At 36.2% G+C, this 21,805-nt stretch overlaps 4 protein-coding genes across 6 annotated transcripts; 1 reads left to right on the top strand and 3 right to left on the bottom strand.

Annotated features, from left to right (window-relative positions):
• Positions 1-65: 65 nt before the first annotated feature.
• On the bottom strand, positions 66-3,590 carry LOC109161886 (beta-glucosidase BoGH3B-like). Of its 3 annotated transcripts, none has more exons than XM_019310448.1 (9): positions 3,271-3,590; positions 2,407-2,611; positions 2,229-2,319; positions 1,994-2,139; positions 1,560-1,803; positions 1,381-1,485; positions 1,121-1,246; positions 847-1,048; positions 66-411 (listed from the first exon to the last, which is right to left on the bottom strand). In XM_019310448.1, exons 1-9 carry the CDS (start codon positions 3,488-3,490, stop codon positions 173-175), a joined length of 1,578 nt encoding a protein of 525 aa, XP_019165993.1. In that variant the 5' UTR covers positions 3,491-3,590; the 3' UTR covers positions 66-172. The 3 variants fall into 3 exon arrangements, with proteins under 3 accessions (XP_019165993.1, XP_019165994.1, XP_019165992.1); XM_019310449.1 differs by having other exon boundaries at positions 66-668; positions 858-1,048; positions 1,121-1,303; XM_019310447.1 differs by having other exon boundaries at positions 1,121-1,303.
• A 3,370-nt stretch (positions 3,591-6,960) lies between these two features.
• On the top strand, positions 6,961-9,808 carry LOC109161887 (adenylosuccinate synthetase, chloroplastic-like). The gene is made up of 4 exons (XM_019310450.1): positions 6,961-7,375; positions 7,755-8,447; positions 8,747-9,058; positions 9,323-9,808. The coding sequence occupies exons 1-4, from the start codon at positions 7,052-7,054 to the stop codon at positions 9,491-9,493; spliced, it is 1,500 nt and encodes a 499-aa protein (XP_019165995.1). The 5' UTR covers positions 6,961-7,051; the 3' UTR covers positions 9,494-9,808.
• Positions 9,809-10,896: 1,088 nt separating this feature from the next.
• Positions 10,897-12,532, bottom strand: LOC109161675. Its single transcript, XM_019310167.1, has 2 exons — positions 12,426-12,532; positions 10,897-12,336 (listed from the first exon to the last, which is right to left on the bottom strand). The coding sequence occupies exons 1-2, from the start codon at positions 12,510-12,512 to the stop codon at positions 10,897-10,899; spliced, it is 1,527 nt and encodes a 508-aa protein (XP_019165712.1). The 5' UTR covers positions 12,513-12,532.
• Positions 12,533-14,404: 1,872 nt separating this feature from the next.
• LOC109161888 (lipid phosphate phosphatase delta-like) lies at positions 14,405-17,259 on the bottom strand. The gene is made up of 8 exons (XM_019310452.1): positions 16,858-17,259; positions 16,631-16,726; positions 16,449-16,523; positions 15,812-15,942; positions 15,446-15,549; positions 15,231-15,359; positions 14,986-15,101; positions 14,405-14,873 (listed from the first exon to the last, which is right to left on the bottom strand). Exons 1-8 carry the CDS (start codon positions 17,023-17,025, stop codon positions 14,463-14,465), a joined length of 1,230 nt encoding a protein of 409 aa, XP_019165997.1. The 5' UTR covers positions 17,026-17,259; the 3' UTR covers positions 14,405-14,462.
• Between the last annotated feature and the right edge of the window lie 4,546 nt (positions 17,260-21,805).

Raw genomic sequence — 21,805 nt, forward strand, 5'->3', positions numbered from 1 at the left:
AATGTCCAAGTGGCTATAGCTGTGGCATAGTTGTAAAGATGAGGTCAAAATAAAGAAACATTCAATGATTTTCAAACTAACATTTTCATTAAAATAAACAACAGTCTTGTTATCTGCTAAACTAACTGACACAACAAACTTATTCATCTCAAAACACAACCACAAAGATGCCTCATTTTGTAGGTTTTGTGATGAGGCCATGCCCAAATGGGAAAAGTGGGTCATAATGTGGATCTCCAACATTCATAGGGAGCTGATCAACAGTCTTGAACCATGTAAAAGGAAGCTTACCACTGAAACCATAATCACCAAACAGAACATCTGCAACCCCTTGGCCTTCTGTTCCAGGAAGCCAAGCAGCTACCAGTGCATCAATCTGGGGGAGATATGGCTGGATCACAACGGGACGACCTGTAATGAGAACGACTACGCATTTGGTATGGGGGCAGACGTTGGCGATGATGCTTGGTCCGGGTTCGGGGATTGTTAGGTTCGAGCTGTCTCCGCTCCCCTCTGCATATGTTTTCTCTCCCACCACGACAATGGCGTGGGAGAACTTGCGGGACTTGACAAATTCAGGGTCGGGATTTTCCTCGAACATGACTTGTGTTTTCGTGTCAACGGTGTTCTTTATAGCCGTGAGGATTGTAGTACTTGTAAAAAGATTCATTTGTTCATTAAACTTTATTTCTTTATATCTGCATAACGTACAATAAATGCCACATTTCGAAAGGCAGGGTGCTGGATTAGGCCTCTGGCCAACAATTTCCCTAACCACCTGGTGTTCGACTTGGCCCTTCAGGCCTCTGCCCGACAGGAATGATCTAAGTATGATGAATTCTTTACCTATTGTGATATTGCCACTAAGCCCTTGCCATTCAATTGTCCATCCACCACACTGATAGCCTATATTGTCTGCATGAGTTCCAGCAACCAATATTCTCGATGCCTTCTTTTGAAGCGGCAAAACTGGCTCATCTGCATTTGCACCATTCTTCAGCAAAACAAGAGATTTCCTCACAGCTTTTCTTGCCAGTTTCCTATGTTTCTGCAAAAAAAAATGCAGTATTTCATATGATTTGGCTTTGTATACCTCTCTAGTTCGTCCAGAAATCGTTACCCGACTTCCTAGATGATGCACCAAGCTATAATCACCCAATGGATCCTCGAAAAGCCCCATCACGAACTTCACCCTAAGAATTCTTTTAACTGCATCATCAATTCGGCTTACTGGAACAAACTTATTCTTCACCAAATACGTTAGGCCATCAATGAATTCCGTGTAGTTGTATGGAACCATAACCTGGCAATTTACACCAAATGTTATCTTTTACCACGAAACATTATTGGAATAAAGTTCTTGGAAAGCAATCAACTAACCATATCAATTCCAGCATTGATAGAAGTTAGAATGGAATATGTGTAGTTTCCATGCACAGTAGGAGTAAGGTTGTCAATAGCCTTAAAGTCCGAGATAACAAACCCCTGGAAAGAGTTCACAAAACAGTTTCAATTCGATTGGTCATTTTGAGCCCCGAAAACATCATAAAAATACTTACTCTGAAACGTAGTGTCTTCTTTAGGAATCCAGTGATCATATCACGATTTGCATGCATTCTCACTCCATTTAAGCTCGAATACGAGGCCATGACAGTCGCCACGCCCCTGATAATAGAATTATAGTAACCCGCCATATGGATGCTGAAAAGGTCATGCGTATCGACCAATGTATTATTCTCATCAATGCCCTTCAATGTGCCACCATCTCCCACATAATGCTTGGCACAAGCCGCAACTTTTTCTCTGCATATGATAAAATTAACAGACCATATCGAGTTTTTCTTTACCTCAACTTTGATTTCTACAAATTTCTAGTCCTAGTATTAGCTAAACCAAGAAATTGATACCTAGCTGTTTATGTAAACTTGCTAATATATAGAGAGTGATAATGATGATCCAAGAAACTTAAGGGAAACAACTACAGTTACTATACCTTCCAGAAACAAAGGGAAAACTGAGTGGGTAATTAGGCGGAGCCTCGCCTTGTAAGCCTGGAATGATCTCAGTCATTGCCCTCACAATCTCGGGATCTTCACTATAACTTTCGTAGCAACGGCCCCATCTTGGATCTCTGCAAACCTGCTCAATTGGGCGGTTATAGCTAAAGTCTAAAGAGAGTGTCAAGAACAAGATCCAGAGTTTTTTTTAGCTGAAATAAATTCGTTTACCGCGATGCAAGGTGCAAAGACATATTGAATCCCGGTAGCCCTTACTTCAAGGGCAGTTGCAGCTCCTATCTCCCTAACCAGCTCAGGATCCCTGATCAACAGTTACATTTAAGAAGAATATATGAATTGGGTTCTTGAAAACCATATGAAAACAGAATTATGAACATCATCAACTTGCCTGGTTGCTCCAAGGCCAACATTGTGAGGAAAAATAGTAGCATTGTAAGCATTGTTGTTACCATGAACTGCATCAATCCCATATATCATTGGTATACCTAGCCGGGTCGATAATGAACCCTTTTGGAAACCATTCACCATGTCCACCCAGGCCTCAGCTGATGCATTTTGCTTTGGAACACTTCCTCCACTACTCAACACACTCCCTACTCCAAACAAATGCCACACACACTCACATTTGTATTCACAACATATTGCATTACTAGGAAGTAGGCCACTCCCTACTCCAAAGAAACATCTTACACACCCACATTTGTAATCAAAACATATTTCATTTAGGACAACCCAACCTGCAAGTTGGTCAGTCTATTGACTTAAGTAACCAAAAGGTTACAAGTTCAACTCTAAGCAGTAGCAGCCTATTGGCTTACTAACTTGGGGGGTGTGGTGAGTGGAAGGAACTCATCCATCCTTAACCAAAGGGTCAAGAATTTGATCCTTGGCTTTGGGTATAGAGCAGCCTTAAATCTCCAGACAAGTTGTCCCACCCAGAGGAAGTGTCTAAAATCCAGTGAAGAAATTAGTCACTGTGTCCGACGGTAGAAACATACACCCAGAAAAAGCCTATTGGCTTACTAACTCTTTTGGTTTGAGTCAGTGAGCAACCTAACCTGGCTTACCTTTTTGTGATTCTTTGCTAGATAGAATCACGAGACTGGAATTACCCAGTGCACACCCTCAGCTAGTAACTGCGGTTTCTCTTGTCACTCAAAAACATATTGCATTTCTAGGAAACATGTATTATGTTCAATCAAACATAAAACCACAAAAAAGGAAGTAATCTCCTGCAAAAATGCAGACCTACCTAAGTAGTATTTCTTCATGACCTGAGCAGAGGCAACCTGGCGCTCAATCTGCACCATTTGGCCAATTTTTTCCTTGAGTGTCATCCTGCTCATTAGGTCCTTGATTCTCCGGCCGACTGGCTGGCGGCGATCTTTGTAGAGCATGTAGTCTGCATTAGCCACCACTATCCAACAACAGAGCAGTGCAACCCCAATCAAGAACCTCGAGCCTTTCCCCATTTTCTCTTCAAACTTCAAACTTCATAAAAAAGATCAAATCTTTCGCATTAGAATTGAAGACCAACCTGAAAATACATAAGCGGAAGCGCAGCATCGAGATTTTAACCGGCAATGTCACAAGATGCACGTTTGTCAGCAGTGTCTTCATATGAAGAGGTAGAAGAGCAATGATTACTTTGAGAGAGAGAGAAGACACAACAAAAATTCTCGTGTGGAAGGCTTTTGGTTATTCATTCGTTTGTTCTTGACATTTGTTGTATACTTTTCAGTGGGGTTCACTTTTATTTTGTTCAATTCGGGTTAAAATGGATTCAGTCCTCTTGCATGAAAGGCTTAATTTGATATTTTGATATATTATACATTTAATTTATAATGAGGTGGGAAGGTAAGAAGGCTAGCTGGTGAGAAGCCGTTGCCCCATATTGAAAAAAAGACCTGGATTTGCATTAGTATATATACATTTCGCTTTTTCAAGAGTTTGAATTGTACAAATTAAAGTTCATCATTTTATCCAGAGTTTGAATTGTACTATTTGTGTGTTTTCAATAATGTTAATAAAAAAGGAGCGAGCCAAATTCAATTCCCAGTGATTTTAAAATTAAATTTGGAATTCAATCTTTTAATTTTATTAAATATATAGAATAGAGAGTTGTGATATATATTTGTTGGTTTTCAAGAGTTATTGACATAGTCCATCATTTTAATCGTTATTGAGAGGTTATTTTGATTAATTACGATTAGAATTGATAAAATATAAGGTCTAATGATTGAATAGTTGTGCCCAAGTAGAAGCCAATGTATAGAGGGGCAGGCATACTGCAGATTGCATTGGAAGTATGTAGTTGTTTGGTGTGGCAGATGGCGTTAGAGCACAATGCATGCATGCATGCAATGTGTGTAGTGCATGTTCCGGCGGTTGATTGTGTGGTGTTCTCGAGCCAAGTGTGAAGTGCAGGTGGTTGAGTTTGAGTAGTTGGACTAGTCAAAGTCAACAAGTGGAGATTTGTGTAAACACGTTCCACAATGCCATTGCATCTGACGGTAAATATGTTGCTGGAATAATTATGTAAAGTAATTTTGTATTGCTAAAGTCTTAATACAAAGTTTCAAATCGTGTCCTTTTACTTGTTACATGAGCTCAACTTTTGTATTGTACAATGGTAACATTTACAATAATGTGAACTAATAGCCGATCATAATAAGTGCAACAACTCATCTTTATAAGTTTCAGGCTTCTCAGTGTGCATGCTGCTCGTAACTGCTCTTTGATGAGACAGGCTCTACGAACTGATTTTGTTGACCAGTCCACCAAGACAAACAGACTGCTTCCGCGGTTGACACCAAACTCGCCGGAGAGAGACCCATTGTTGAATGAGTAGTCCCCCCTCCCCCAATCTGGTCGGAGAAGAAGTGAATGAATGATGAAACAGTGTAAGAGGAACCCAACAGCAAGCACCAACATCCCGCCGGTAGACTGCCAGCAAGTAGAATCCGATGAGCACGACCGTGAACCACCAGGACCTAGTAGACTTCAGATGAGAGACAGTCGTGGAGGATCGTCGGAGAAGAAACCCATAACATGGACACTAAGAAAAAATTCGAAATATGAAGAACAAGTGCAAAAATATGAGGTTCATCAAAGGAAATGATAAAAAGAAAAGTGCCACATAGGAGTCCACGTCACTAGACAACCAGCGGGAGCTGGAGTTTACCGGTTAGCAGGTGAAATTGCACATATTTTACTTGTTCAATGACCTGATTATAACTTTTTGGAATAAAGTTCAAATTGGCCACTGAACGTAACCTAAAAATGTAATTATGTCACCGAACGAAAAAAAAAAGAAGTGCAATTAGATCACTGAACACTTCAAAAACGTGCAATTAGGCCACTGAACACTCCAAATGTATGCAATTTCACTGGATAGCAGGTTACCATCAATTTTAGTAGGTTACCTACTTACGTGGCAGTTGAGTTGACATTTTAAATAAATTTTAATAATAAATTTAAAAAAATTAAATAAAAAAATGACGGGGTTTCATTTTATTATTATTATTATTATTATTTTAAATTTATTATTAAAATTTATTAAAAATGTCAACTCAACTCCCACGTAAGTAAGTAACCTGTTAAAATTGATGGTAACCTGCTATCAGGTGAAATTGCATACATTTGGAGTGTTCAGTGGCTTAATTGTACTTTTTTTTTTTTTCGTTCAGTGGTCTAATTGCATTTTCAGATTACGTTCAGTGGTCAATTTGAACCTTATTCTTAACTTTTTTTATTTGTTCAGTGACTTAATTGTATTTTCATGTTTTGTCTAGTGGCCAATTTGACCCTTACTCCTAATATTTATTACACACTTAAAATAGGGAAAAGTGTCAAATTGGCCCCCTAAGTCGAGTGGATAGTGCAATTGGGTCCCCTAAAAAAAAAAAGAAGCTCCATTCAAGTCCCCTAAACTGGTAACATTGTTCAATTAAGTCCAATATGACTTGTTTATCAGGTTAAATTGATATGGTGTTGACATGTGTCATTTTTATTTTATTTTTTAAAACAAATGTTTTTTATTTATTAAAAATTAAAAATATTATTATCATAAATTAATTAATTAAAATAATAATAATAATAATTTTTTTAAAAAGCCACCGACTGTCCACGCCGGACAGCCGGTGGCTATCTTCCTTCTTCACGCCGGCCATGGCCGACAAAGGAAGACGACTATGGCCGACGAAGGAAGACGGCCATGGCCGACGAAGGAAGACGGCCACGGCTGTCTGTGAAGAAGGAAGACAGCCACCGGCTGTCCGGCGCCAGACAGTTGGTGGCAGTTTTTTTTTTTTTTTTTTTTTAATTTGTAATTATTATTATTATTTTAATTAATTAATTTATTTATAATAAATAATATTTTTAATTTGTAATAAATAAAAGCATTTGTTCTAAAAAATAAAATAAGAATGACACGTGTCAATAACATATCGATTTAACCTGATAAACAAGTCATATTAGACTTAATTGAACAATTTTTACCGATTTAGGAGACTTAAATGAAATTTTTTTCACTTAAGAGATCCAATTGCACTATCTTCTCAACTTAGAGGGCCAATTTGACACTGTTCCCTTATAATAAGAACAATAGAAGGATTGAGACAACCATTACCAAATCAAATTAATTTGGTTGTTAACCAAATCGATTAAATTAGACGGAATAAGTGATTTTTACCGGATACATGCACAATTGCACACCCAAACCATATGGTGGAGTCGTGGAGAATTTAATATCACATCAAAAAAAGAGAATTACTCAACAACAACAATGCGAAGATAATATTTTGATATTTTTGGAGGAGTGTGATTGGCATATTGAGTGAGATATTTATTATTTTTCAGAATGAAATAGTAATATTTTTACAGAAATCAGCGGCTTTAAAAGTTTTTCTATAATGGCATAAAAAAGTATTTTGGTCCCAGGTGACTAAGTTATATATCTAAATTCCTAATACTGCAAAACCCTCTCCGCCTTCTCTTCTTCTCCCTTGAGTTTCAATCTTTTAAGCGCCACCATGAATCCCTCAACGCTCAGGCTTGACTCGTCCGCAATCTACGCGCCGCCGATTCCTCCTCCGTATCGGAGTGGGGGTCAAGGCTGTAGGTTTCTCCCGCTTCAGCTAAGGAAGATGGCGGCCCCTGCTTTTTCTCTCACGGTGTGCTCTGCCAAGCAAACGTCGGCTGTGGTGGAGTCCGGGGAAGCAACCGAGTCGAGACTGAGTCGGATTGAGTCGCTTAGCCAGGTCTCCGGTGTTCTGGGGTGCCAGTGGGGCGATGAAGGTAAAGGCAAGCTCGTTGACGTTTTAGCTAAGCATTTTGACGTCGTCGCTCGTTGTCAGGTATGTATTGGTTGTCTGTGTAATATGAAGCATTTATTGAATATTGTGTAAAGCTCATTACTGGTTGATTGATTGTGTACTTCTATAGTTTTTGAAGTTGATGGCTTAAGTTAAATTTGTGAACCTGTTACTTGTTTATATAAACCCTGTACGGTGGAATTAATATATTGTTTTGGTTGTTTAAATTCAAATTGGAAGTTAAAATGCAGAAAATTTGTTGCTTTAGCTGACATCAATATCTAGTTGTCAAGCAATTAGTTGTTCTGAAATTCTGCCTAGGCCTTACCAACCTCGGCTTTCGATTTCCTCAATCGAAGAAACAAAGCATTCTCTACTATATATATATATATTCTTAATACTAGGATTTACTTGCTTTCAGGGCGGTGCTAATGCTGGGCACACCATCTACAATTCAGAGGGGAAGAAGTTTGCACTTCACCTTGTTCCCTCTGGGATTCTTAACGAGGAGACTATTTGTGTCATTGGTAATGGAGTAGTGGTGCACCTGCCAGGACTTTTTAAGGAAATTGATGGCCTTGAAGCGAATGGAGTCTCATGCAAAGGAAGGATCTTGGTGTCTGATCGGGCTCATCTTTTATTTGATTTTCATCAAGAAGTGGATGGGCTCCGCGAGGCTGAACTGGCTAAATCGTTTATTGGCACCACAAGGAGAGGAATTGGGCCTTGTTATTCAAGTAAGGTGATTAGAAATGGCATCAGAGTAGGTGACCTGAGGCACATGGATACTTTCCCTCAAAAGCTTGATCTTTTACTATCAGATGCAGCTTCGAGATTTCCTGATTTTAACTATGGTCCTGACATGCTCAGGGATGAAGTTGAACGATACAAAAAATTTGCTGAGAGGTTGGAACCTTTCATAACTGATACAGTTGATTTCATGAGTGAAACTATTTCTCAGAGCAAGAAGATTTTAGTGGAAGGTGGTCAGGCTACTATGTTGGACATTGATTTTGGAACATATCCCTTTGTGACTTCCTCAAGTCCTTCTGCTGGTGGAATCTGCACAGGTTTAGGCATTGCTCCTAGGGTTGTTGGTGACCTTATCGGAGTGGTAAGTGAACTTTACTAATGCTATCATTCATTTAAATGAAAGAATATACCATTCTCATCATGTTCAAACATGCTAGATACTCCAAGCTATTCATTTTATGATGCTTAAAGCATATTGATGTCCTTTATAATGCTATACTATGTATGACTTAAGATTTTTTGGTAAGCGTTTATAACTTGTGATACCCTTGCGAGGGAGCTAGCTTTATGAATCAATAGTATGCCACTTTGAGTCATGACAACTGTTGTTCTTTGTTATCTATCAAGTGGTCGTGGATTTTGATGAATTGACTTCTTCAGGTTAAAGCATACACCACAAGGGTTGGTTCAGGTCCTTTCCCAACAGAAATCTTGGGTAAAGGTGGTGACTTGCTTCGGTTTGCTGGGCAAGAGTTTGGAACAACAACTGGTCGCCCTCGTCGCTGTGGCTGGCTTGACATAGTTGCTTTGAAATACTGCTGCCAGATAAATGGATTTTCCTCTCTGAACCTCACTAAACTTGATGTATTATCAGAACTTCCAGAAATTGAGATTGGTGTTTCTTACAAACAACTTGATGGTTCACCAATCAGATCATTCCCTGCAGATCTTAGAATCCTTGATCAAGTTAAGGCAAGTGTCTTCTCTTTCTTTGTTTCTTTTCTTCTCATGTTTTTATTTTTATTTTTATTTTTTTAATCCTTGTCTTGTATTTGCCTGAACTTTGGTATTCCAAAGTGAATGCCCTTTCATCATTATTCTAAACAAATGATCTGAGTTTTCCATGTACCCACTCTCTACATAATTCCAGATTAAGGGGTTTCTGTTGTGTTATCAGTTTTTCTTCGTTTCTGGTTTAATTTGTACACTAAGTAGCTATAATTTTGTGCGCTATAGGTGGAATACGAAGTTTTGCCTGGTTGGAAGTCTGACATTTCCTCTGTCCGAAAGTATTCTGAACTTCCTTCAGCTGCACGACAATATGTAGAAAGGATAGAGGAGCTTGTTGGTGTACCTGTCCATTACATTGGAGTTGGACCCGGACGCAATGCCCTGATATACAAGTGATTTTAAGCTCAAACTTTTTATCACCAAAGTTGATTCTAATATCATGGAGGACAGGTTGTGGCATCCTTTAAGCCGGTCAGCCAAACTTTTATTCATCTTGGGAATATCAATTTGACACCACAATGTTGTACTATCAGTCATGCGGTCTTCATGCATATTCAGAGACCGATCATTACTTATGCTCTTATGAGTTTCCTTTCATTTTCTTTGTAAGTTATTGTTATCTTTCAAGCTAAACTTTAGATGGTATTGGCGTATTGCTGCTTAAACGCCTCCAATGCTTTACTTATTAAATAAAGGAGATTTCTGAGCTGATTCAACAAATGAGTATTTCTGATTAACAATTTTAGGACTTCTATCTTATCAGCAAATGATTCAATTTTCTTTACCTTTGAGCTATGTTCAAGTGTAGCATTTGTTGTTTCAGTGTAATATTTAATTGTCACTAGCTCATATATGACATTAACTCAATTAAAAAAGAAGAAGAAAAGATTGCCTGCAAATTGGTAGTTTGCTACCATGAGGCATTTTATGTCATCTTGATCTGTACTGCTGTTTTTGCTTTAACTCAATCCACTATTTATAAACGTGCTCAAAATTATGTTCATGAAAATCAAGATTCATCCACATTTAGATAAGTTCAAATAGCAATGTCAACTAAGAAAATATGAAACTGTACACGTAATGGTCAAGAAGTTTCAATGTAACAAAAAATTGTGGTTCAGAGACGCACCGCCAACAAAGATGGTTTGAAATGGTACACCTAATGGTCAAGTTGTTCATGTCGCTTTTGCGTTTCCTTTGCAAATGCTGTTCCATTTATCTTTGAGGTCTACAGTACTACCTTAAATGGAAAACATAATAGCCTCCAAATTCCAAAATATTCTTCCAGGAAATACTTTGATCGTGAGTGCTGAGTATTTCTGGCTTTCTGCAGACCCTCCTGCGTCATAAATTCATTGCACTAAAGTACCAGGGTAAGGGATGTCCAACTTTATCTCTGTTTTCAGGAAGGTTCCCAACACTACAATTCATGCCCCAATGGTCGATAAGGAAGAGCTTAGCCACTATACAAAATACAAATCTCAACCTTTGAACGAAAGATGATATTAGAGAGGAATATTTTACCTTCAATGTTTCCTCCTCGTCTTCTGTACAATGTAGCTTCTTTCGCCTTGATTAGGGGTGTAAAATAAAGAGGCTGACTAGCTTGCTGGAGGTCGCCCAGTGTCAGTTCACATAACTAAACCAATCTTGAACATATTTAGAAAGTAAGAAGAAAGGATATGGGAGAGAAAACAGGAGGGAAGAGAAAATCAAATACTAAAGATGGAAAAAAAGGAAGAGCTCTAGACACCATATAAAGAACCTGATGATTTAAATAAAGGGAAAAAAAAAAGCAATTAGTACGAATGAATCATACTATCAGTCTGGTTTTCTGAACTGCATAAGAATATTTGGAAGCTGACCTTGTTCGAAGAACTTTTGCTGATTGTCACATCATTTTCAGATGATTCATCATCTTGCTGTGGCCGGTTTTGTCTCAACTTGCCTGATCTTGGGGATAAGTGTTTAGGTGATTGTTTGATTCCCAATCCAAAAAAGGACTTCAGATCATTCCTTGCATGTGGCACCTTCTTCTTAACTTCCAGGTACTTAGAAATTGCCTGAGAATATGCGCAAAAAGGGCAGTAAAATCCTCCTGCCTTATCTAGGATGGGAACAGAGCCCAAACAGCTATCATGGACCATTACTGGACAGGTTTCAGAACTACAGACCAACAGTTTGCCATCTTTATTACACTTCACACAAAGATTTAGCTCTTTAGAGTCAGCAGTTGCAAATGAATCTGGACTATTTGTGCATTGTGAGCTCAAGAAAGCACTCTTCTTTTTAGCTATTTCAATCTTCTCTTCGTGATAACCATCACTATCACTACAGGACTCTGCTTCAGGATTATGCTCAATGTTATCTCTGACTTCATTAGTGGGTCCACCATTTGATGAATCCTGTGAAAGATAATGCTGCAACTTTACTTCAGCTTCATTGGAAAGAGAGTCCAGTTGTATTAAATGTTGCGTAAATCCATTTTCATTTCTTAATACATCATGAGCAGTCTCTTCGCTGGCTGCACTGACACAAATAATTTGAAAACTGTTGGTATCCTCCTTAGCATTTGTTCCATGAGGGACTTCGGTGTCACTATGATGAAGTTGCACAGCATGCCTATTGTCACAGCTCTTTCTGAGGTTTTTTAGAGCAGTATGCATGTTGTTATCATCCTTTGGAGGTTCGATTGCTAGTAAGTCCCCAGCTGTTGATTCCTTTTCAAAACTGTACCCTTCTTTTTCAATGTCTTGTGCAATATGCTCACCAATTTTATCAACAAGACAAATTACATCCTGTTTGTGTTTCTTGGTGCCCTCAGTACAAGGATAACAAGCATTCTCAGCCATAGTTTGCTCAACAGTGCACTTCCCTCCCTGAATATTAGCTGAAGAAGCAGGCTTGCTCCTCTTGGCAGGTAGAAGGTTCTTAGCAGGTAAAATTTTGCACTGACTGTGCCCATTACCTTGGCTGGAAGAGACCAAGTTTTCATTTGGTGTAGGAGGAATTATAGCACCCTCTTCATGTGTCTCTTTAGTGTCAATACAAATATCATTTGCATATTGATTCCCAATTGACAAGTTTTCAATTGGTGCAAGAGGTTTCCTAGCACTATTTTCTTGTATCTCTCTATCTGCAGAGATAATCTTTTCAGATTGATTCCCGGATGGCATTCCACTTCTTTCCTTTAATGGTGCAAAACAAGGATGACTGCCTTGAACAAACTTTTCCTTAAGCTGCTTGTAATGAAACAAAGTGCCAGCCATCTTTTTAAAAAAACACAAATATCTCAATTGAAGATACAAACCAGATAAACTAACCTTACCTGTAGCGAAGTATATTCTGGCAAGCGAGACCTTTTATGCATGACAAATGATTGAACAATCCATTCCAGCATCTCAGGTCCACCCATTTTCAACTCCGATATGGTTATCTGATTGTATTATCACCATTAGTTTACTTAGCACAATGCAAAAGTATAAAAGCTCATCTCCAAAGCTCAAATAACAATATGTGATGTATATATCACCTTTTGACAGAATGATGAAAGACGAGTTAATTCAGATATCATTACAAGAATCCATGTGAGGAAATGGCAAACAAGCAAAATTTCCAGTTTCCAGGATAAAAAATTGTAAATGAAATTACAAGTCAAAACTTGGCTAAGCAATAGTCAACAAACTCTATCAAAAATACACATGAAATGAACACCATCATGAACAAAACAAGTTCACCTGCAATTGCTATACTAGGAGCCCAATTCACATATCTATAGGAGACCTAATCAACATTTAGTTCAAAGGAGATCAACATTAGGATACAAAATATTTAGTTCGAACTTCATGAATGTTCAGCTCAAAGTTCAAACTCTATTAAAAAAAAAAGACTCACAGGCTCAGAGCTAATGATATAATGTGCAGCTTAGCAGAATCGTGACAATGAATGCATTTCTTACAAGCAAACTAACCAGAAATCATGAACATAAATAAGAAGGCTTAGCAATTAGCAGAACCTTAACAACGATCACATTTCCTTACGCATTGCAAGTTTTCAATCGTAAAGCAGCCATTTCTAAGCAAAAAAAAAAAAAATGTCATCGAGCAGAACTGATCACCAGAACCTTCATTCCATCATTCCTTACATAGACTCACTCTTACGATCTCAAAACTAAAATTCGGCATGAAATCGATTTAGACGATGAACTACGAGAGGATTGTAGGATAGGAATTTACCAGATAAAGTATTTCGTGACATCATACTAGCTACATAGCGATTGATTCACCTTTGATTTTGTTTTGCTCCCTTTTTACGGTCATCAGATTCTAATGAACAGGATAAACAAAACTGGTTGGGGCGAAATCGATATATATACATGATAAAAATAAACGTATACTACAGAAAACTGAAAAGGATATTATGGAGGGAAATTGAGGGTTGAAGTGTGAACTTTCAAAAATACTCCGTTATATAATTTTTTTTTTTAAAAAATAAATGATACCAAAACGAGAGATTAAATTCATAACAATTTGCCCAGGGACTAAATTCTTTAATATTAAAAATAATACAGAATTGTTGAGGGTCAAAAGTCTTGATTTTTTTCAAATAATTTTAAAAAAATATGAAATCGAATTGATTTATAAATATTTACAACATATGTCATGTGTTACTATAAAGTAACTTTAAAAATCATTTTTTTTTTCTAAAAGGTTGAATCCCCAACTCTAAAGGCTCTTACCCCTACACTCAGACCCGACAGAGCATTTGGGAGGATGTAAATTACGATTTACATACCTTTGAATCTTCTAAATGGACTAACTTGTTATATAATATGTTGAACTAACGGTATTCATATATTGTATTATTCAAATTTACACTTTATATGTGTTCTTAAGATATTTGCATACCATATGTTTTGAGAGTTGTTTTCATATCAAATTGTAATAATATCTCGAATAGATAAAATATATTTTGTAATTTAATAAAACTAAACTCATCATTTCAAAATTGTTAGAGTCACAAAATGTAACTATTTTTAATATCATATTTACTATTGAAGAATTTTTCAATCCCACATTTTCATAAACATTGTTTCGATGGAGAAACAACAAACAAAGAAATTAGCAAGTTCGTGACCAAGTTACTGTAATATGTACTACGTATCTTTTAACCAACCTAAAGGGGTAACTCAAATGACAAATAAATTTCTTTGTGGAAACAATTTTCGAGATAACCTGAATTTGATTTTCACAAGTGACAATTCCTCTTGGACCAGTGCCTCTCGGAGCGTTTCGAGATTCCTCATGATTTACACACAAATAAAATATGCATTGGATTTCTATGACATGATGAAAGTACAAAAGCATCAGAGTCTTAGGTAAGTGAATAAAGATGGAACAAGATCTACGACAGCCCAGCCGAGGCCGGTGTACTGAAGGAGTCGAATGCCTGTATCCACATCGAACGAGTCCTGTTGGGAGAAAAAGAACAATTTTTGCAGATAACCCGAGGCAGGCTTTGTTTCATCCGACTTCTTGGTGATGGCAGAGCTGCTTAGCCCCGGGACATAGCTCGTTGATCTTACCGGGAGGCTCAGGGCGTTGGCGAGCATGGGTAGCATCCATTTCGCGAGAGCCTTGCTGCAGAACTTCACTAGGAGTATTGTTGGTATTCCCACTAGCATTCTACTGACAAATGCAGGGATCGAGAGCTCAGTAAAGACCTTTGGAACATCTTCATGGTGAAACTGATGGTAAGTTTGCTGGATTCCAGATACCTGGCAAAGAATTTTCGTAGATTCGAACACTATTAATAAGGTGCTCGTAAAACTCAAGAAAGCGGGAAAGTAAAGCTCTTCACTTTGAAACAATTGAAGAGCACATACTTACAATTCCCAAAGCAACACCGTTGAAGGCTGTATGATATTCGAAACTTGGAGTAGGCTGCTCCGGGGTTGGATAGGCAAAGAGCAACAAGAAGGTTAGTGCGCTCCAAAAGGATGTAACTGCAAAAAGGCAAAACTTCTTAATAATGTAAAGGAATCATCAAAATTCATACGTAGCAATACGAAAAGCATATTAGGAAGGAATGAACTTAAAATTAGTGGATGATGAATATTGAATAGGATCCATACCATTTTGTCCTGAAACTATGAAATCGTCTAAGTAATTGTGAACAGAGAGCCAAAATGCCAGGATTGCCAGTCCAAAAGCTAGACCTCCAATAATGTCAATCAAGCTGTGCATCCCAAGGTATATTCTCCCTAAAAATGAAACAAATTTCAGCTCGAACTCTAAAGAATTGTAGCAAGCAAGAATCATATATTCATATCAAAGACACGAGACTTACCTAAGCCAATCAGGCCCACAAGTAAGCAAACAAGGGCAATTCCTGCTATCTCCGTGGAAAGATCTTCGTTCTTGGTATGGGATAAGACATAGTGCAAAAGGTACCTGAGTTTCCAAAGAAAGAATAGGAATACATTAAACGACGCCCATAGCAAAACTAAGGGATGGCACTATATATTCCATTAAGTCCACACAGAAATGGCATTGTCTAAGAAGTTTATAGGACCAGGGTCAAGAAGGTAAGCACTATGCCACAGGATTCATTTACCAAGAATATATGAACATCTAGCAAATCCTACGATCTTTTTGGTACACCAACGAAGACAGATAAATGAGCAAAATATGAAGGAATTTGGTAGCTCAATACCCGGACAAGCAGATAGTATTAAGAGTGTGCGAAGAAGGCATTCCATATTCCAATGCATTTTCTTTCTCATCTTCCGTGGCAGTTATTCTCCTAACAGGCGGTGAAGTAGGTCTAGGGGCCGACACCACATCCTGCAAAGAACAATAATGTATTCAATCATAAAACATTAGCATAACAGTAAATGAAGTTATACCCCCAAAAAGATGATCATGTATGTGAGTGAAGCTTTTTTGGTCGAGGTGTCCTGAACAGACCCTAACTGTAAGAGGCACCTTTAAGCCCGTACCATACTCAAACTAATCTCGTTCGCACCAGACCGGCCCAATTAAGGGCCAAAGTGCTTGCCAAATTGATTTGGTTCGAACTTCCAATCTCTCTCAAGTAATACCCCAAAGAAGATGATCATGTGAGTGAAGCTTTTTTGGTCGAGGTGTCCTGAACATGCCCTAACTGTAAGAGGCACCTTGAAGCCCGTATCATATTCAAACTAATCTCGTTCGCACCAGGCCGGCCCAATTAAGGGGCAAAGTGCTGGCCAAATTGATTTGGTTCAAACTCCCGATCGGGAATGCACAGCCACTCACGCCAACCAAGCTGGTTTCATGTGAGTGAAGTTGAAAGTGAAGAAAGAAAGTACCTTTATACAGTTGCCCATATAATCACAGAAAGCCATCAAAAGGGTCATCTGCCGAGCCAATTTAGAATGCCCACTCTGCAATACAAAAAACAACAAAAAAGTTGAACCAATCAAACTCTTAAACTGTTAGATAATAGTTCTACTTGTATTCTCTTCCCCAGAGGGAGGGATAGATAGCGTACCCAGAAGAGAAAGGGAAGAAACGCGGTGTAGAAAGGCACAGAAACGCTACAAGACAACCCAGAAAAGAAGCCATCCAAATACCCATGCTGGTATTTCTACAACACCAAAAACAAAAAGGAAGATCATCAAAACCATAATTCAAATAATATAACCAGAAGATAATGTCCAACAGAATTGATATGGGATTTCCACGCATATACATGAACAAAATACTAGGAGCAAAAACCTGGATCTGCAAAGAAATGGGGGTGCCGGAGACCACTTGGCGAGAAACCCAGGGTTGAGTGAGAGATCTAATCTTCTGGGTCACATTAAAAATTGAAGAAATCACAACCCACGAAGCTAATCCTCCCAGAAACAGCCCTTGCCATTGCCACCCAGCAACACTCTCCATTACCAACGACTGAAAATTTCTTCTTCTCTCAAGAATTCAAAATTGACAAGTTGACCCGGGAGGAGAAGACCTTAAAGATTCTATTGGGCTTCTCCGAATACTGTTAGACCAACATAATTGAAGTGAAACCAAATTCAAAAGTGGGAGCTGGACTCCATCAGAAGAAGAAGGGTAGCCGGCGATCCTCTCTTCTTATTCATCATTTTCCTTTTATTTTAATCAAGATTTTTTCCGGGATGGGTTGTTGTTTTATGTGGACCCTCATCCTCGTAAGATTTGGTTGGCGGAGAAAAGTCCGTTTACACAGTTTGGAATCTTCATAGGTTCCGACCTCATAACGTCTTTTGGTTTGTCAAAGTTTGACCACGTTACTCACGCCAGCAAGATGCAAGAACATTACAGTGAAGATTAAAGAAGACTCCTTTATACAATTTTACGAAATCTATAAACCAAACTTTATAGTAATTTCCGTCCATCAAAATCTCTTATTTAATGCAATGCATAAAGCGTGGTCCTAGGAATAGTATTATCCTGTAATATTCTTTTAATTAAGACTTTTTTATAGACTTAAAAGATAGATTTTAAATGACTTTCACCGAATTTGTCTTTATTTTCTTATAATCAAAATTATTAAAACTCTAAATTCAATACACTCTTATAAGCATTTCGCAACTTCCAACGTTATTTATAATTTTCTTACAAAAATTTTTATTATATAAATATAATTTTCTTACAAAATATTTTTTTTTAAATGGATAAAAATCAACCTATTGGAATCATAAATCTATAGGGAATTGATCCCAATTGCAACAATCTCATTTTCAATACGGAGTAATGAATTAGTTGCCATATGGTTGTAGCGGAATATTGGGGTTTTTTTTTTCGAAAGCATAAAGAAGTCTTCGTTTATTTATCGTCGCCCGGAATAATTTTTTGACAACTGTAATAGCGATATAAGAGAGCGTCCCACCAATGCAATCACACTTAAACATCATTCAACTCTATTTCCATCTACTAATGTTGTTGTAACCAACAACAAAATCTAGTTGTTGTTCACAACAATATATATTATAAAATTTTTATATGATTTTTTTATAGATGTGTGAAAATAAAAAAATACAAATAAAAATATATATGAATACTTATGAAAGTTTTGAAACGCCACAAAATTTGACATGAATAGATGAAAAGTTTGTTTGGTTCAAACAGAAAAAAAAAATTAGAGAAAGTTAAAAAGTTTTGGATTGAATAATAGAATTTAAACTATTTATATTTGAAAATGAAAAACCTACAAAAATCATATTCTGATAGAGTCAACATTAATAAGTTGTTGAATACCAATAAACTTTGAAAGACTTTTTAAAACTGTGGGTCGAATACCGATAGACTTTTAAAAATAGATTGAATAGCACCAAACTTTTAAAGTTATTAAAAGTCTTTAAAAATTTATAAAAAGACTTGATTGAATACATCCCCTCAAATTTTACTTACGTATCATTAAATTTGTAAGTTTTTGTATTATTTCATTTATATTTTTGTAATTGCGATTCACTTTTAAAAGTGGATCTCACTTTCACATCTTTACCATTTTAACTTACTTTTAATAAAAATAATAATAAAATACTAATTTAAAAAAACAAAAAAACAAGTACAACTTGTTTGCGAGCTTTCATTACTTGAAAGCTTGCAGTGCACGATGGACAAACAAAACATTTTAAATACAAATTTCAATATCAACTTGCAAGAGCGAAATTGGTAAGAGATGGAGACAGTCTAATTTACATTATTTATTTATTATTATGACCAGGGAAATGGTAATTTTAATTGTTTAGTTACGCAATTCAATATGGTAGTCTTAAACATGCTTATTAACTCTAAATTATAATTCTCTATTTTTTTTATTTATTTTTTTTTGAAAAAACCATAATTCTCTAAATTATAATTCTCTATTATTCACTTCCGAATTAAAAATAAAATAATTTATATTCATGGATCTCAGTAAATTAGTTGATCCCATCATGAGTTAATAAATACCTTTAACTATGTAATAAAAAATGACAAGTTAGCTAGGGTGTAATAAATAGTGGTAATTGGGGGCTTTTAACATGGTCATTTTTAAAAATTATGCATGTATTTTAATACATACCTAAATAACACATGCAACATTTATTAAATACGGAGTAAATATTATTGTAATACCTACCCCATGCAATATTAATTAAATACGGAGTAAATATTATTGTAATACTATCTACAGAATGCAGTGAACACTATATTATCATTGTATTTACAACCACTATTATTTTCTCAATTTCATTTTACTTTCAAAAAATAATATAGTAATAATAACATTTAAAATTATTATTTAAACATTTGATGGAAGATTAAAAGTGGCACTGCATAAGTGAGGCTAATTAAATTTTAACAAATTTTGTTATTAACTAAAAATGGACAACCCTTTAAAGAATATGACCAAAAATAAAATTAACTCTAAAAAATTAAGAGTTAAAATAATTAAAGGGCTAACAACCTAGTAGAAAAATGCATAGAGCCGAAGACAAGGCAATGGGATTTGGCATTTGTGCATGCACCACGTGAGCAGAATAAGGTGTCTGATATACTGGCTAAGCAAGCCTACGAGCATGATCAAATTATTAGATGGTTCGCCCACCCCCTAAGCAATCCATAAAGCCTTAAGAGCAGATGAGCTAGGCCTGTTGGACAGCATGATCGAGCACCGTGAGGATTAGCTATTAATCCTGGATGTACTCCCCTTCCTATTGGAAAAAAAAAAAAATTAAAGGGCTAAATCTAATACACAATATATATAATGTTCAACAATTATAGATGCATTTGCTCGGCACATTGACGTCCATTATGACAATTGTATTTAACGAAACGACACGTGTCTATTTTTTATTTTTTAAAAAATATGATTGACTCTATTACAAGGAACGTGTTAATTTAGAAAGTGCAAAGTAACAAAATACATGTTTTTTATTTGGGGGACAACAAAGTACATGTTATAATATGGACCATGGCTCTCAGTGTAATTTGTCGGACACTTCTCAACACAATCTTTTGATTATTTATAAATTCTTTCGAGAATGTTGAACCCCAATCCTAAGGGTCTCCTACACCCCGACCCGACAGACCATATAGGAGAATGTAAATCATGGTAACTCAGTTGAACATGAATCACAGATGCTAAACATTTGCTTTCATTGCGCGTTTAAATGGCTCAAACCTAGTCCATCACCAATTCACCATTTTATCCGGATGAAAATAAGTTAGCCCCTTCATATAAGCCTATATAACCTGGCATAGTTAGAGCATGCATGTCATGTTTAGTAACATCTATTATATAGTAGACCATTGTCCATACAATGTGTTATATAGACAATGATCAAATATGATTATCAAATGAAATTGTAGTAGAGTTAAAACGATACTTTAATTTTGTTAAAATGAAACAAAAATAATAGTAGAGTTCGTGCAGTAATGTATATTATCAAATAAAATTGTAGCAAAATTTAAATAGTACTTTAGTGTTGCTATAATGAAATTAGTGTATGTGTAAAATGAAACTAAAAAACATAACGCATGCGATAATATATATTGTCAAATAAACATGAAGTGTAATCAAATGTACACTTCAATGTTACTATAACTAAACTAGTGTGTGTAAACAAAAAAATAAAAATAAAAAATAGAACTCATGCAATAACATATATTGTCAAATGAAACTGTAGTAAAATTAAAATGATACTTTAATGTTGCTATAAAAAAACTAGTGTGCATGAGAAATGAAACTAAAAATCATAACAATATTGTTAAATGACATTGTAGTGTAATTAAAATGATATGAAGTTTCAGGACTATATGGTATAATGGTACTGAGGTTGGACTTTCATTTGGAAGGTTGTGAGTTCGGGGCTTAGTGAAGGCGTTATTGGCAAAAAAGTGATATGAAGTTGTTTTGCTTTATGATCCATGTTGCTACATGGACCATGGTCCACAGTAAAAATTTGTCGTTCAGTAAAAATGCCAAGCTTAGGACTATTTTAAACCCTATCAAACTAAATAGGGCAAGACCTATGTACAGAGTATGGCCTTTAACCCTACATGTCTGACTTGTTTATATATATATATATATATATATATATATATATATACACACACACACACATAACAAATCAGCTGAGGAGCTCCCAGGTAAAAAAAAAAAAAGGTTAAATCTTAGCAATTGATACAATCCAAGATCAATTGTTCATAATGAAGGGAAATAAAAATTAAAAAAAAAAAAAGTGATGCCATTTTGATAATTTGTTGTGTTTTTTTACATTATGTTCAAATTATTGAAAGCACAATAATATCCACTCGAAGTCACAATAATATTCACTCGAATTCACAATAATATTAACTCGAAGGCAGAATAATGTTCACTCTAAATAAAAATAATGTGCACTTGAAGGCAAAGTAATGTGCACTCAAAGACATAATAATGTGCAATCGAAGGCACAACAATGTGCACTGAAAGACATAAAAATATGCACTCCAATGCACAACATTTAGTGGATTCCATAACATCTTGTATCACATTTCATTCGCAAAATAATATAATAAATATGTTATATGTGGATTTGTTTCATTAACCATGAATATGCACATGATGACACAACATTAAACACTGGAAGACACAAAATTGTGAACTGAAAGACATAACATACAATATTTACTATAATTGTGTTTTTGCATTATATTCAAACATTGAAAGCAC

Source organism: Ipomoea nil, unplaced genomic scaffold, assembly GCF_001879475.1.
Source record: "Ipomoea nil cultivar Tokyo-kokei standard unplaced genomic scaffold, Asagao_1.1 scaffold2926, whole genome shotgun sequence".
Lineage (NCBI taxonomy): Eukaryota > Viridiplantae > Streptophyta > Magnoliopsida > Solanales > Convolvulaceae > Ipomoea > Ipomoea nil.